The 13,220-nt window shown below is 39.0% G+C and overlaps 1 protein-coding gene across 1 annotated transcript; it reads left to right on the top strand.

Annotated features, from left to right (window-relative positions):
• The first annotated feature begins 8,111 nt into the window (after nucleotides 1-8,111).
• LOC108669406 lies at nucleotides 8,112-12,179 on the top strand. The gene is made up of 5 exons (XM_018156730.2): nucleotides 8,112-8,738; nucleotides 9,952-10,132; nucleotides 10,341-10,579; nucleotides 11,085-11,235; nucleotides 11,441-12,179. Exons 1-5 carry the CDS (start codon nucleotides 8,622-8,624, stop codon nucleotides 11,734-11,736), a joined length of 984 nt encoding a protein of 327 aa, XP_018012219.1. The 5' UTR covers nucleotides 8,112-8,621; the 3' UTR covers nucleotides 11,737-12,179.
• The last annotated feature ends 1,041 nt before the right edge of the window (nucleotides 12,180-13,220 follow it).

Here is a 13,220-nt window from a genome sequence, read left to right as displayed (position 1 = left end):
AAAATAAAAGAGTAATGGAGGTACATAAAGAAGAAAGTCTATTTTCCTAGAGGTTAGCATAACATATCATTTAGAATACTTATGTTTTGAAAACAATATCTGGAAGATGGGGGCTGTTAGCTGCAACACACTGTTGGAGTTGTTCTCGGTGGAGGGAGTAACCGTGATAGTGAATTCCAATCGCTATGCTGCAATGTTGCAAAATTTCTTGCAGCCCATGATGGAAAACATTGCTGAAAATAAAGCATTGGGAGATGTGTGGTTCCAGCAGGATGGGGCTACAGCTCACACAGCCCGAATGTCACTCAAAGTTTTGAAACGCATGTTCCCAGACTCTGAGGGGTGATTTACAGTGGCCTGTGAGGTCACCTGATTTGAGCATTTGCGATTTCTTTCTTTGGGGACATCTAAAAGAAAGGGGTTCAGAAGTCGCCCTCACACCCTACCACAGCTAAGGGGATGGATTATTGCAGCAGAGGTTATGGCCATACCTTGCCATATGTGTGAACGTGCTATAGAAAACTTCCGAGAACGACTCCAACAGTGTGATGCAGCTAACAAACCCCATCTTCCTGATATTGTTTTCAAAACATAAGTATTTTAAATGGTATGTTATGCTAATCTTGAGGAAAATAAACTTTCTTCTTTATGTACCTCCATTACTCTTTTATTTTGCCTCAAAACTGTTCAATCAGTTCTGCCCCACCCTGTATAAGCTAGCTAACACATTAAAATTGTATATTGTAATCAATATATAACAAATAGTTAAAGACTACTTATAGCCTTATACAAATTAGCTAAGCTGCTAGCTATGTACAATGTATTGCAATTTGCACACTTGATTCCTCTGTACCAAAAGCATTCAATTTATTGGAACCTAATACACACTTAAGGCAACAAGTTTATATACCAATTTGTCATTCATAGTACATTTATACTAAACCATGAATAACAATACCTCAATATAAATTAAAGACTGCCATTCAATATATTTAAATATATGAAAAAATCAAAAAAATCGAAAAAATAAAAAAAATCATGATTTTTTTATAAAAAAAATCAAGTGATTTAATCACATGATTTAATCATTTTGATTTAATCATTGCCAACCCTGCAGGAGCCAGCAATTTATGGTGAGTAAAGCTAGAGTATAGACCTGTATTTTGCATGTTTCAATTTAAGTTTAACTTATTTGGTAAAAAAATGGCATCATTTTGAAAAAAAAGTGGTCAAAGTTTATGGTACTGCAGATAAAGCTCCCGAACTTCGAGACGATAATTGAGTGAAAACTTTACGTGATATACAGCAATCCCTTGATTAACGCGGTTAATAAATCCCCGAGTTTTACCGTGTTATGCAAAACCGCGCTAATCAAACTTAAGAATATATGGGAATAATTATAATGAATCCTCAAAAATAGCAAAGTTACATGATAATTTTTTTCCCCACTAAAATTCATTATATTTTTTTTCTAAATAATAGGGGAAATAAATAAATGAAATGCGAATGAATTAACGTATTGTTTCCTGTGCATATTGACTCGGGAAACCCTAGGTCTTCACCGATCTTCGTTTTCGTTTCACCATTATCAAAACGCTTAATTATTTCAAGCTTAGTCTCCAAAGTGATATTTTTACGTTTAAGCGTTCCCTTTTTGTCCATAATTATGACGGTAATTTATCAAGGAAAATTATGTAGTTTGATAAAAATGAGCAGTAGATATGGCAGCAATCTCAACCAGTTGAAGGCTAACAAGTAACTAGAGCATCGGCATGGCTCACTTACCGGCGAACGTTGCTGAACTCGACCATTCGAGTTATGAACAGGACAAGGCGCGGTTAAACCGACTCTGTAGTCAGCACGAGTGCCTACTGAACGGGACCGTATTTAAAGAATTATTGGCTGAAATTCATAAAGTAACAACATTTGGCAAATTTTTCCAAAAGTTGTAACAAAAGTAACAACATAAGATCTAATAAGCAAAAAGTAACACTTTTGTTCCGAACGTAACACCTATGGCTAGAGGCGGGAAAATGATGCGTAGTGAAAAAAAAGTCGCGCTAATCAAAACTGGCACCGCGTAGATTAAGGGTAGGTCGCACATTTTTTTTCCGCGTTAATCAAAACCGCGGTATTCAAAACCGTGCTAATCAAGGGATTGCTGTATTGTGAGCCTTCTAAAGATTTAATAATGAAAAAATCACAAGGTTCACAGAATCTAAAGGTTTGAATGCTAAATTTTTGACTTTCGAGTGCTCTATTGACTATTGAGTCTATTATAGTCAGTCAACTGTAAAGTGTATAATGTTGTTTGTTGTCATGGTGCAATTCTATAGGTTATTCAAAAGAACCTGGTCTTATGTCATTTTGAACCGATCGACACTTCTTTACGGACCGAGGACCGATCATGTAACACAGCCTTACCCGGCAAAAGCTTTCTTGCTTCTGAAGAAAGGGGCGGTTTGTCAGCTGAGCTGACACTGGCCGTGGGTGGGCCTTATTTGAATTTGAACACATGCATCCATTTGAAATCCTAGACCCATAGGGCCATAGTATATGAGTCAAAGAGCCTAAATTTCTAATATCTATATAAAAAATGTACGTTTCTGCATCGATTATAATGCTGTTAACATTAACAAACTTTGAAGTATCTCTAATGCAAGAAATACTTGCTTAAACAATTTTATTTTCATTATAAGCGACTGGATGCAAAAATCGGTCGCAAGAACCAACATAGCCCGGAATAACAGTAATTTTGATTGATGTTAATTTCCAAATTAAAATGTATTTAGCCAGTATTTCTTGCATCAGAGATACTTTCAAGTATTTAAATGTTAACAGCATCAAAATCCACGTAGAAACTTAAACTTTTAATAGGTTTTACACTGAAATTTACGCTCCTAGTCCAAAGAACTGAAAGCGATTTGAAATAAAAAATGACAAATGAATCGATGGCGCTTTCTGGCACCTTCTGTCACAGCTGTTTGCAGTTTCAGTGCATTTTTTTAGCATAAGTTGCCAATACGTATTTAATGTAGTCTTCCCTTGTTACAAAACTTACAAAATAACCTTGAATTATTGATTGCTAATTTCTTGCATTAGGTAAATNTCCCATGAATTGCGTGTTTATTGTGTGCATCATGGAAAAGTTCTTTGCTGTCACATTAAGAGTCAAATCTTTAACGAACTAGTACTTTTTATAATTTTAATTGTTGAGTGCAAGCTGCCCTGCAGACACGCAACATTTCCAAGTTAAGTGATTACTTTTTAGAAACTTTTTATACCTTTACCTATACGTGTTTAAGCCTATAAGAAGTTAATTTTTTTGCCTCAAATAATGTTGTATCGAAAAACTGGTCTAGGTGTAGCGAAAATAATATATGAACTGTAAATTTTAGAATTCCATCCTGTTTGTCACTATGCTTGACAGCATTGTTTGCACTAATTCCACTCCTGAATTGCAGGCATTTTAGTTTTTTTTAAGCAAACCAAGCCCGATATTTCAGCTGATGTATTGAGCCACTGGACGTTGACCGTAGTGCAGGTGGATAATAAATTCACTGAAATATTATACTAACACTCTAACATCGTCATCAATAATCTAGCTAAATTCTAAGCACTCATAGCCTAATCACTTGAATGACAACGCAAAAAAAATGAATGGACAAGATATATAAACGATGGAATAAATATCTAGTCCTAATTATACAAAACAATAATTTTGAATGCTCTCTGCTGAAAGTAAATTGATTCATTTGGTACATCGAACGGAATATTTCGCCACAACGGCAGGTGGCCACTACTCAAAATAACCAGTTGATGAAGCCGTCACCAATAACCTATATAGACGCTTCCTTAGAAGAAAAATGGACTTACAAATATTTCAAAGTACAAAAATTAAATAACCTCATTATTTTCATCAAAACTAGATAGATTCCTAAAAATGCCAATTGCATGTGTCCCAGGCAAATGGCGGATAGAGGGCGGCAGCTTCTGCCACGTCGCTCGGACTCCCTGTACTGACGACAAGTACCCTGTATGGGGTAAAAGTCTACGCTAAAGTTAGGGAGAGAATGTATGAAATAGTTTAATTACATAAAATAACCTAACGGGCAAATTTGATCGATAGTAAGTTTTACAATGATTGAATTTCATCAGAGAATATAGCTTAGAGTTATCGAAGTACTCATTATTTGTACTTATGAAGGGTTCATGCTATATAGACCTTTAGAATTTTTTCTTACTTTCGTATGAGTAAGGAGTATATAATAGTAACCATATAGAATTACAATTCCTTTAATTTTTAGCAGAAATTGCTTATTGATTCATATATGTAGGGGAGATAATGCTGGCATTACCCTGAGTTGCAAATTGCCCCGAAACCAGCTTTTCTCAGGTTTGAAGGGCAACAATCAACGAGGGGTCACGTGGTCTGATGATAAGTCAGAAATACAGATGTTGACGCTGTCGATTCATGAAGACACCTTATATTGAAATTATAGTTATACTGCTTGAACACGCTGACCACAAGTTACGCATTACTTTTTGTTATTCTGTTCACTAAAATTATCAAATACAGCGTCTAGAATAGTAAAGCGGTGTCGCCGAATATGGAGACGACACCTGTCGCCTATTACGAACATTCACAGCTTGTTGCGGGTCTTTATTACACAACTCACTGGTCCAATTTTGCGTTGTTAAACTGCCCGGCATCCTCGTCGATTTGACCAGAACGGCCACAGTAAGCTGGGATCGAACCCATAGCTCGCTGCTCCAACCAATGGTACATTTGTTACCTCTGGGCCACCCTACCCCAATTTGTCCATTGGAGGGAACGTAGAAAAAAATCGGAGCATACCACTCAGCTGACCCACGTCCCCTCGTAGACTATACGAGGAAGAACTAGGAACGGTTTTTGATCAGACTCGCAGAGATGGCTCTCTATAGAGCGGTTTCCCGCTCAGTGCCGTCATCACGGCTTTCCACCTGAACCTAAGGTATAATTTAGTGACAAACTATTATAGAAATTATCATTTGGAGTATGAGTATCTGATATTATTTAAAGCCTATTTAGTCAGAATAACGTTCAGAGGTTTCGCTGATTCAATTTTCATTTTGAATTCTTGATAATGCGAAGAACGTGAGTCGAGGAACATATACATGAGGCGGTATAATGATCATCCTCATGACAAGCTCCGGTATCATATCATTTTGCTCATTACGAACACCGATTTCATAAGAAATCTTCTGCTATTTTTTTATTGAAAAGTCTAGTGTGGAAAAAGATCTCGGAGTTTATGTCGAAAAGGAGCTGAAATTTTCTAAGCATGTTGAAACGCAAGCTAACACATCCAACAAACTTCTTGGACTAATCAGACGCTCATACGAGTTCCTAGTTGCAGAAACGATGAAGCAGTTGTTTGTTGCCGTCGTACGCCCGAGTCTAGAGTTTGGAAACGTTGTGTGGTCACCGAGATTTGAAAAGGACAGAAATTTAAAGAGAATGTTCAAAGACGTGCAACAAGGATAATTCCGGGCTTGAAGGGCAAGTCCTATGAAGAAAGATTATGACGCCTCCAAGCCTCAGTTATAGACGTCTACGTGGGGACCTCATTGAGGAATACAAGTATACTCATGGTTTATACAAAGTCCCCGAAGGATTACTAGAATTTGAAACAAGAACCAACACCAGAGGCCATGGCTATAAACTAAAAAAACATCGCTGCAACTTATCCACGCGACAACATTTCTTCTCGCTTCGAATCACCGACATGTGGAACAGCCTCCCGATTACATCGTAGGCATTCCGAGTATAATAAACGCGTTCAAGAACAGAATATTTAAAGCTAAGGAAAAATATATGTTCAGACTTGAAATGCCTAGCCCCATATCGAACCCGGTGGAAGTCCATTAGCTATTTCAAACTATCGTCAGTCATGAAAAGATCCGGTCAAATGACACGATTTTGGATCTTCTGTGAACAAGTCACGAAAAGTACGACAAACGGCGACAGGCAACATCAGGCCTACTCTTCAGCGCCGACATCACTATGTTATGTTATGTTATTAGATACCAATCCCTTACAGTAGGGATCAGGTTGTCAGGTTGGACCAGCTAAACTCACGAGATAACTTCTGCTATTGGTAGACATTTATAAGAATGACAAGCATAGGTCTCATAATTATCAGATTAGTGAAGAGTGCGAGCTCCATAATCATCATGCTACTGATGAGCATCAGCTGCATAATGATCATCCATATGACAAGCTCCGGCATCATAATCATTTTGCTCATTACGAGCACGGATTTCAGAAGCATAAGGCTCACGAATAACTGTCGGGCTGTGGCTTCATTCACAAAATTAAATTATATAAATGCAGAATGGTCTATGACCTATGTAATTCTAATTGAGCTGAGGATTAGTTCGTTAGTATCTTAACATAAATCAAAATGGATAATGAGGCACAGAGTTAGGATCAATAGAGTACTTCTTTGAGAGGTTAAACAGATGGCAATGCAAATTGGAGTAAGAGCATTAACAGGTATCGTTTTCCGTCCAAGACTGAAGGTCTTGGCGTGACACGCAACATTGTAAACGAAGCCTGACTGACGTCATCAGCCCGTGAGCAATTCTCACCTGACAGCGTGAGCTTCATGATCAGAATGATCGTGACGAGCGTGAGCTTCATGATCATTGAGCGTCATGATCTTCATGCTCGTGACGAGCGTGAGCGTCATGATCTTCATGCTCGTGACGAGCGTGAGCGTCATGATCTTCATGCTCGTGACGTGCGCGGGCTTCATGCGTGTCACAGAATCGTGCTGCTGCGGGAGAGCGGGCAACACATATAGGCTACCCTAACGGAATAGTGAGAAAGCATGGTAACTAAATTAGCACAGTCAGCAAAAATTCTATTTGTAAGAGGGTACGAATGATAAAATGCACGCGCATTATTAAATGAACAAACTATATAAATGAACAAGCGAATCCAGGAGAAGTATATCAGTAATCCTAGGTAGCTATCAGACGGGAAATGTATAGTTGAACATTAAAGATTAGTAAATTTAGCTGGGCCCATCCGTACATCACCGGAGTTATCGCCGAGAGGAAGTCACAGTTTATCGATTATCGGTGATAGACTAGGTCAAATCAATTCAAAGTGTGGGAATCTAGCGGAGGAGCGCAGTGCTTGCCGAGATTACGCCGGGACTCCTATCCAACGTTGCCAACAAGTTGCAGCTTCCTTCAACACTGTTCACCGAGTGGGAAGACAGAGGTTAAAATAAACGACAAGTCCGTGCGACGTACAGCGCCGGAAGCGCTACCGTCTGCGAGACTGGTTCTCTAGCTCCACTTGCCTGCAGCCGCACCTGTCCATGGCCGACAAAAGAGGTAATTGAAATATATGAATTTAGTTTAAATAAATGGTTGACAGCAGCGTCGGAGGTAAATCCAAGGTATTTCCTTGCCAGATAACCGACCAATTACTGCGTCCTGCCACGCCCGTCCAGGCAGGCGGCTCAAACGAGAGTGAGCCGACCAAGGCTCATGTTCAATTTCAGCTTCGGGTAATGCGTCGGAGTGATAGAAGAAGAGCGAGAACGACAGTCAGAAAATCGGACCGCAACAGTGCTGTCCGCGAAGTGCGGGATTCAGATTCCATGCGGATTCCACGTCTGATGAGCGGACTCATAATCTCTCATTTTTATGCTTAACTGTCGCTGCGGGGCGAATACGGCTTACGAACTGCGTTTGAATCCCTGATCGACATAAATCCATTCTTAATCAATTGAAATTCGGTCGTTTTTCAGGTACCAATGCGTTTGATCTTCACAAACAATGAGAGAAGTTTGGCCCATTAATTTAAAAGATATCTTCTTATTATGTCCTTGAGGAAATTTTCATTCTTCGTATTTTCATGGAAGGGAGAATTTAGCAATTTCTTGTCGGCAGGACCGTTCGCGGTTAATAAAGCACAGCTTTACGGAACGGTTTAGCCCGTACATAATTCTTACGGATCCAGCAGGCGTGTGCTGATCAGGCTTGCTGCACTGCGCACCCCGGATGGGAGCCCGATCAAACCAAGCATGAAGGATCAGTTGTGAAGGAACCGCATGCAGGTGTGGACGCATCTGTGTCACTGACCTGCCACTCACTAGACTCGTACATAAACAGCTCCGCGCGTGATTGGTTTAAACCGCTTATTGGCGCATTCTGTTTTCGTTCAATTAGCCTCTAGAAGTTTCATTGAGGCAAATTGCTTTAAAGTATTTACTGATCGCTCAGATCAGTTTGTAATTATCTTATCAGTTTGTAATTATCTTCCCATTGAGGCTCTCTAAACAAGTAATACTTTGAAACATCTATTATAGCATAGCGATGTCGGCGCTGGAAAGTAGGCCTGATGTGTCTCACTGAGTGGCCCATTGAAATACAACTTTCGATTCCAATTTCGCCACTTGAAAAGTTTCTCAAGAAAATCAGTCTTTTCTCTCAGCGACTCCATTATTATTAATTTGTTCAAAATTAAAAACTAATCTAAAAGATTGAACAACAATTTCTGGATAATTTGATTAAATTATTAATTAATTATTCGATTATTATATTGCACAGCGACTGAAATGAGGCCGAGAATGTCAACGGTTTTTATTGCGCTGGTGCTGTTACTAGCTATTACTCACTGCCAAGCCGACATCATTATGCCCGACCAATACATACAACTCATGCGGAACCAAAAGGTGGGATTTTTTTTAATTTTTCAGGCTTTTCAGAGGCGAACAATACAATTATCAACGGACATAGTTATTTATAATTGTTGAGTAGTGAAAAAATTTGAAACTATTCTTTGTATATTAATGAGAGATATTTCCACCCCGCATGTAACTTCCATCCTTAATTCAACTGCCATTTTTATCGAAGGTTTAATCGATTGTTTTTTCTTTGAATAAAATTTATACCAAATTTCGAACGTTCAAAAGGCCTTACTATTCAACTGTTAAAAATAAAATATCCGGTCTAGGTAATATCCTGCCATGATAAGTTGTAGGTACTAATATGCCCTCGAATAGCTCCTTTGCAATCAAAGCGTCAGGCTCCAACAAACTTTTCCAAATATATAAAGGATTATTTATTTAGTGTGGCGGCATTGGTATGATGGTTAATTTGTTTGGATCTTGTCAACAGGAAAATAGTAGAGCTCTTCGAGGGCTTATGGGTGCTACTTCAGCATCGAGGGTTTACCTAGATCCGAAGATTTTATGATGTAATCATAACTTTAAACAAAATAAGGGCCGTATTCAAACATTAAAACAAAGTTTGTTTAAACGTTGATGAAAATTAAGTGGTCTCAGAGAAAATAAATGTATATTTTTCCAAGAAGCCAAACAGGAGTTCAACGGGAGTCTTTGTTAAATGAGGTTTTAAAAGGGGTCTGCGATCGCCCATCAGGTTTATGTGAGTTAAAATGTTGTAATTAGCATGAAGTATTGCTTCGTTGCTAATCCACAATCAACATGTTTTGCGGTTTACTGCCCTGATGTGGAGACCTTGGTGTATTATTACTATTGGAATAACACTTGCCATTGAGCTTACAAAGGATGCAAAGATTAGCCCCGAGATTAGCTTGGGAATAATAAATAATTCGAGGTCGCAGCAGCTAGGACGGGAAGCCCCCGGATGTTTATCGCAGGAAATGTGTTGTAAGGCATCGTGTTAATGCTAATAATATTGAATAGTTTGCATTGTTTGTGAGAATTTTGCCTTAAAGCTCATTATGTTGGTTTAATGTTCATTAGATCATTACATTCAATCATAGTTCATTAGATCGTGTTTCGGTTCATCGTTTCTGGCTCACCATTTTGTATACGTGACGTCTTCAAGCATCTTATTCACAAAATCAAAATGAGTTCATCAACAATATTGCCCTTAAGAAAACCATTTTTTATCCATCAGCTCCTCGAACGGCTGCAGCCCCGCGACCGCTGCATGTCGGAAGAGGCACGCAACGTGACGTCACTGCTGCATATATGTTCGCTGCTGTGGGGCACGGTGCCCTACGAGGGGCGGTGCGTGCAGCTCCACGAGAGGGGACCATGTCGTGCCGACCACTGGATCGTCATCAACAAGCACAATCGTCAGCTTTATTCTGCGTCAATCTTGGCGAATAGTTTTATTCGTTAACATTTATCTAACCTGATATTATAATTTACAACCAATGTAGAATAACTATGTATAAAGTACTGCTACTCATTCTTATTATCCTATAATTTAATGCTTCAATGCGAACATAGATGAACTGAAGTCAGAACGGATAATTTGTACGGATGCCCTTTGCCTCCTAGACCGTGCCAAGTGCGTCCCTCAGCTCTGCCCGAAGAACTCGGTGAGCATCAACGACAGGTGCGAGATGCTAGGCGTCAGCGCGGACGCCAAGTTCTGCAGGAAGACGTTGCAGTTGATCGTTAACGAGTTCGGTGAAGCCGAGTGCGAGTGCCCCGTGAGCAAAGTTTGGCATAGCCCCACTGATGCCTGCTATACCCCCCACTCAAAGGGACCTTGTGAATCTGGATATACCATCCAGGTTAGTTCAGTAGCAGAATTGCGCAATTATATGGCATTTTAGTTTTAAAATTATTTTCCAGAACTTTTCCATTTTCTCCCAACTTTAATTAAGAAGGCCAGTCTCCATTTTTATGACAAATTAGATTATTAGACAATTCTAAAGACCATTATTTTCTTCTAATCAGTGTAAGCTGAAATTTTTGCTTGAAATGTGGCATGAAGTTAACCTTCACTTCTGCGTTTTTCGTAGCGTATTGCACCTGTGTCAATAAGACGTGCTAGTGTGTGTATCTTTTTGAAGCAGACGAATGCAAATGTTGATGGTTGGAATTCTATTTAAAACACATAACAGGGCAATACAATATTGATAATGTGAAAAATAATCACATATTTGACATGAACATTACACACAAGACCTAGCTAATTTTTGATGAGATGACCTAGCTAATTTTTTGCATGGTGTTGACAAAATTGAACTATGATTAGTTTAGGTTCTAATTACTTATTATAATTTTGTTTGCTAGGTTGCTAATAACGGCCTGTCAGCTTCGGGAAAATGCCGGCCTAACTTGTGTGAGACTCCAGGAAATGTTCCGATGACATCTTCGTGTGAAGTGGTAACCGCATCGATGCGGCCACTCCCCGCCTTCAAATGCTACGCCCTAGCAACGATAGGTGATTTGACGACTTTATGAAAACAGAGGAGACCAAGTTTTCTAGATCCAACCACAAAAGAGCACTTGTAGTATCTTCTCTGTATGTGGTAACACTGCAAGTGTAATGGATGATACCTTAGGCAATCAATTGATTAATACCTTGTTCGGGAGACGCAAAAGATTTCAGATTGAACCGGTTTTACTGCTAAAAATTTCCTACTCAGGTCCGTGCAAAAAAGGGTGGCTCGCAGTGGACACAACCACTTCTCAAGTGACCTGCAGCAACCACGGAGCTTACGCGATAATTCCGGTGCCTATCCGCGCTTGCAGCGTCGGGTCCATGCGTGATGAGTCAGGAAGATGTCGCAGTGACATGACGCTAATGCCCACTCATGACAACCTCGAGACTAAAGACTCGGTGCCCACAGTTCAGCCAGGCTCTCATGGCGACGGTAACGTGTGTCCGGAGGACTACGTCTTAATTGGTGGCACTTGCACGCATCTTGTCAGCGGGGCGTAGGTTCAATGAAATTTTCAAATTTTTCTACACGACTGGTTGGAGTGCCAAATAACTAACATCTGCGCTGTCAAAATTACGTGATATCACTGATATGACTATCCATGTTTTCATATAATATAGTTGTGCTTGATTTAACGCTTTTCAATTTGCTATTATATTTTCTAAGTTAAAAAATGTTATCGTGTTTATGTCCTTTTAATTTTAATGACAACTACTATTCTTCTTAAATGAAATTTTTGATAAGTAATTGATCGAGTTTATTCGAAAATCGAACGTAAAAGCAGTCCCTCTTTAGATTTGACATTTCAAGGAAGAATACCAAACGATATTAAATTTATCTATAGAATTTTCCATTTTAAGGACACTATATTATGGAAGGAAACGATCAAGTATTCATTATAAATGATAGTTTTTGAAAATTCTAATACGTATTGACTATTGGGTGGCCCAGTGGTTAAAGTTCAGAGTACCAGGATTGGAGCAGAGAGGCGCGGGTTCGATCCCAGCTCTATGCGCCAGCTTCTGGTCAGAATCGGCAAGGAGGCAGGGCGGTTAAGCACAGCAGAATTGTAGCAGTGAGTTGCGAGTTCGAGACCGCAAAATGCTGCGAATGTTCTGCGATGTTAAGAATCGGCGACAGGCCTACGGCCTAATAAACGCTGAAACCGCTATTATTATTATTATTATTATTATTATTCTTATTATTATTATTAAGTTAATTACGTTCATTTAAATCGATTTCCTTCGCCTACGATACTGATTTGATATGACAGTCCTCAAATACGTTATTATTGCTGATGTTCGGGCAATACGATTTCTGTAATCGATGTTAAATATTGAAAATGCTCCTGTAAGTGTTCAATAGTTACAGGTTGATCAAACTCACGAAATACTTTGTGAATTTTATTACTGCTCCGTTACAATTTGGGGGTTCATTTTAGAGTTAGCAGTATATATGAACCTCTAGCTACTAGTAGCTATAGTCCACAACTCTTCGAAACAATATTTTCTCCTTCAACGTTGTCGAGCTAACTTAAGAGCTTAAATTAAGAGTGTGCTTTCTCCTAATAAAATAATAATAAATGCATATGCGCATAACAACAGTGTCTATCAAATATTAAGCCAGTTAACCGATGTGAAAATTTAGATCAGCCTAAATATTCGTAATAGGTACCTACGTGGCGCGCGGAACTGCCAATTGCAGTATTATAATGGAACTATAAGCCCTAGCATTTTTTGTGCGACCACCCTTAAATTATTATATAATTCGTTACTTGATATTGAGTTCATAAATATTTCTTTTCTTGCTTTTGTTTCCAGTCTATTGTACACACATTTTTGGTGACTGAAAACACTACCTAAAATTATTACAGCGACGGGGGAGGTGTAAAATTAACACTTTTATCGAATTTTCTTTTCGATTTACCTATAACATTCATATCAGGTCAGAACGCTCGGACAAATTTACGGCAGGACTTGCGGCC

This window comes from Hyalella azteca, unplaced genomic scaffold (assembly GCF_000764305.2).
Source record: "Hyalella azteca isolate HAZT.00-mixed unplaced genomic scaffold, Hazt_2.0.2 contig3354, whole genome shotgun sequence".
Taxonomy (NCBI): domain Eukaryota; kingdom Metazoa; phylum Arthropoda; class Malacostraca; order Amphipoda; family Hyalellidae; genus Hyalella; species Hyalella azteca.
Note: the sequence above shows the minus strand (reverse complement) of the source record. Positions and strands in the feature narration are given on the sequence as shown.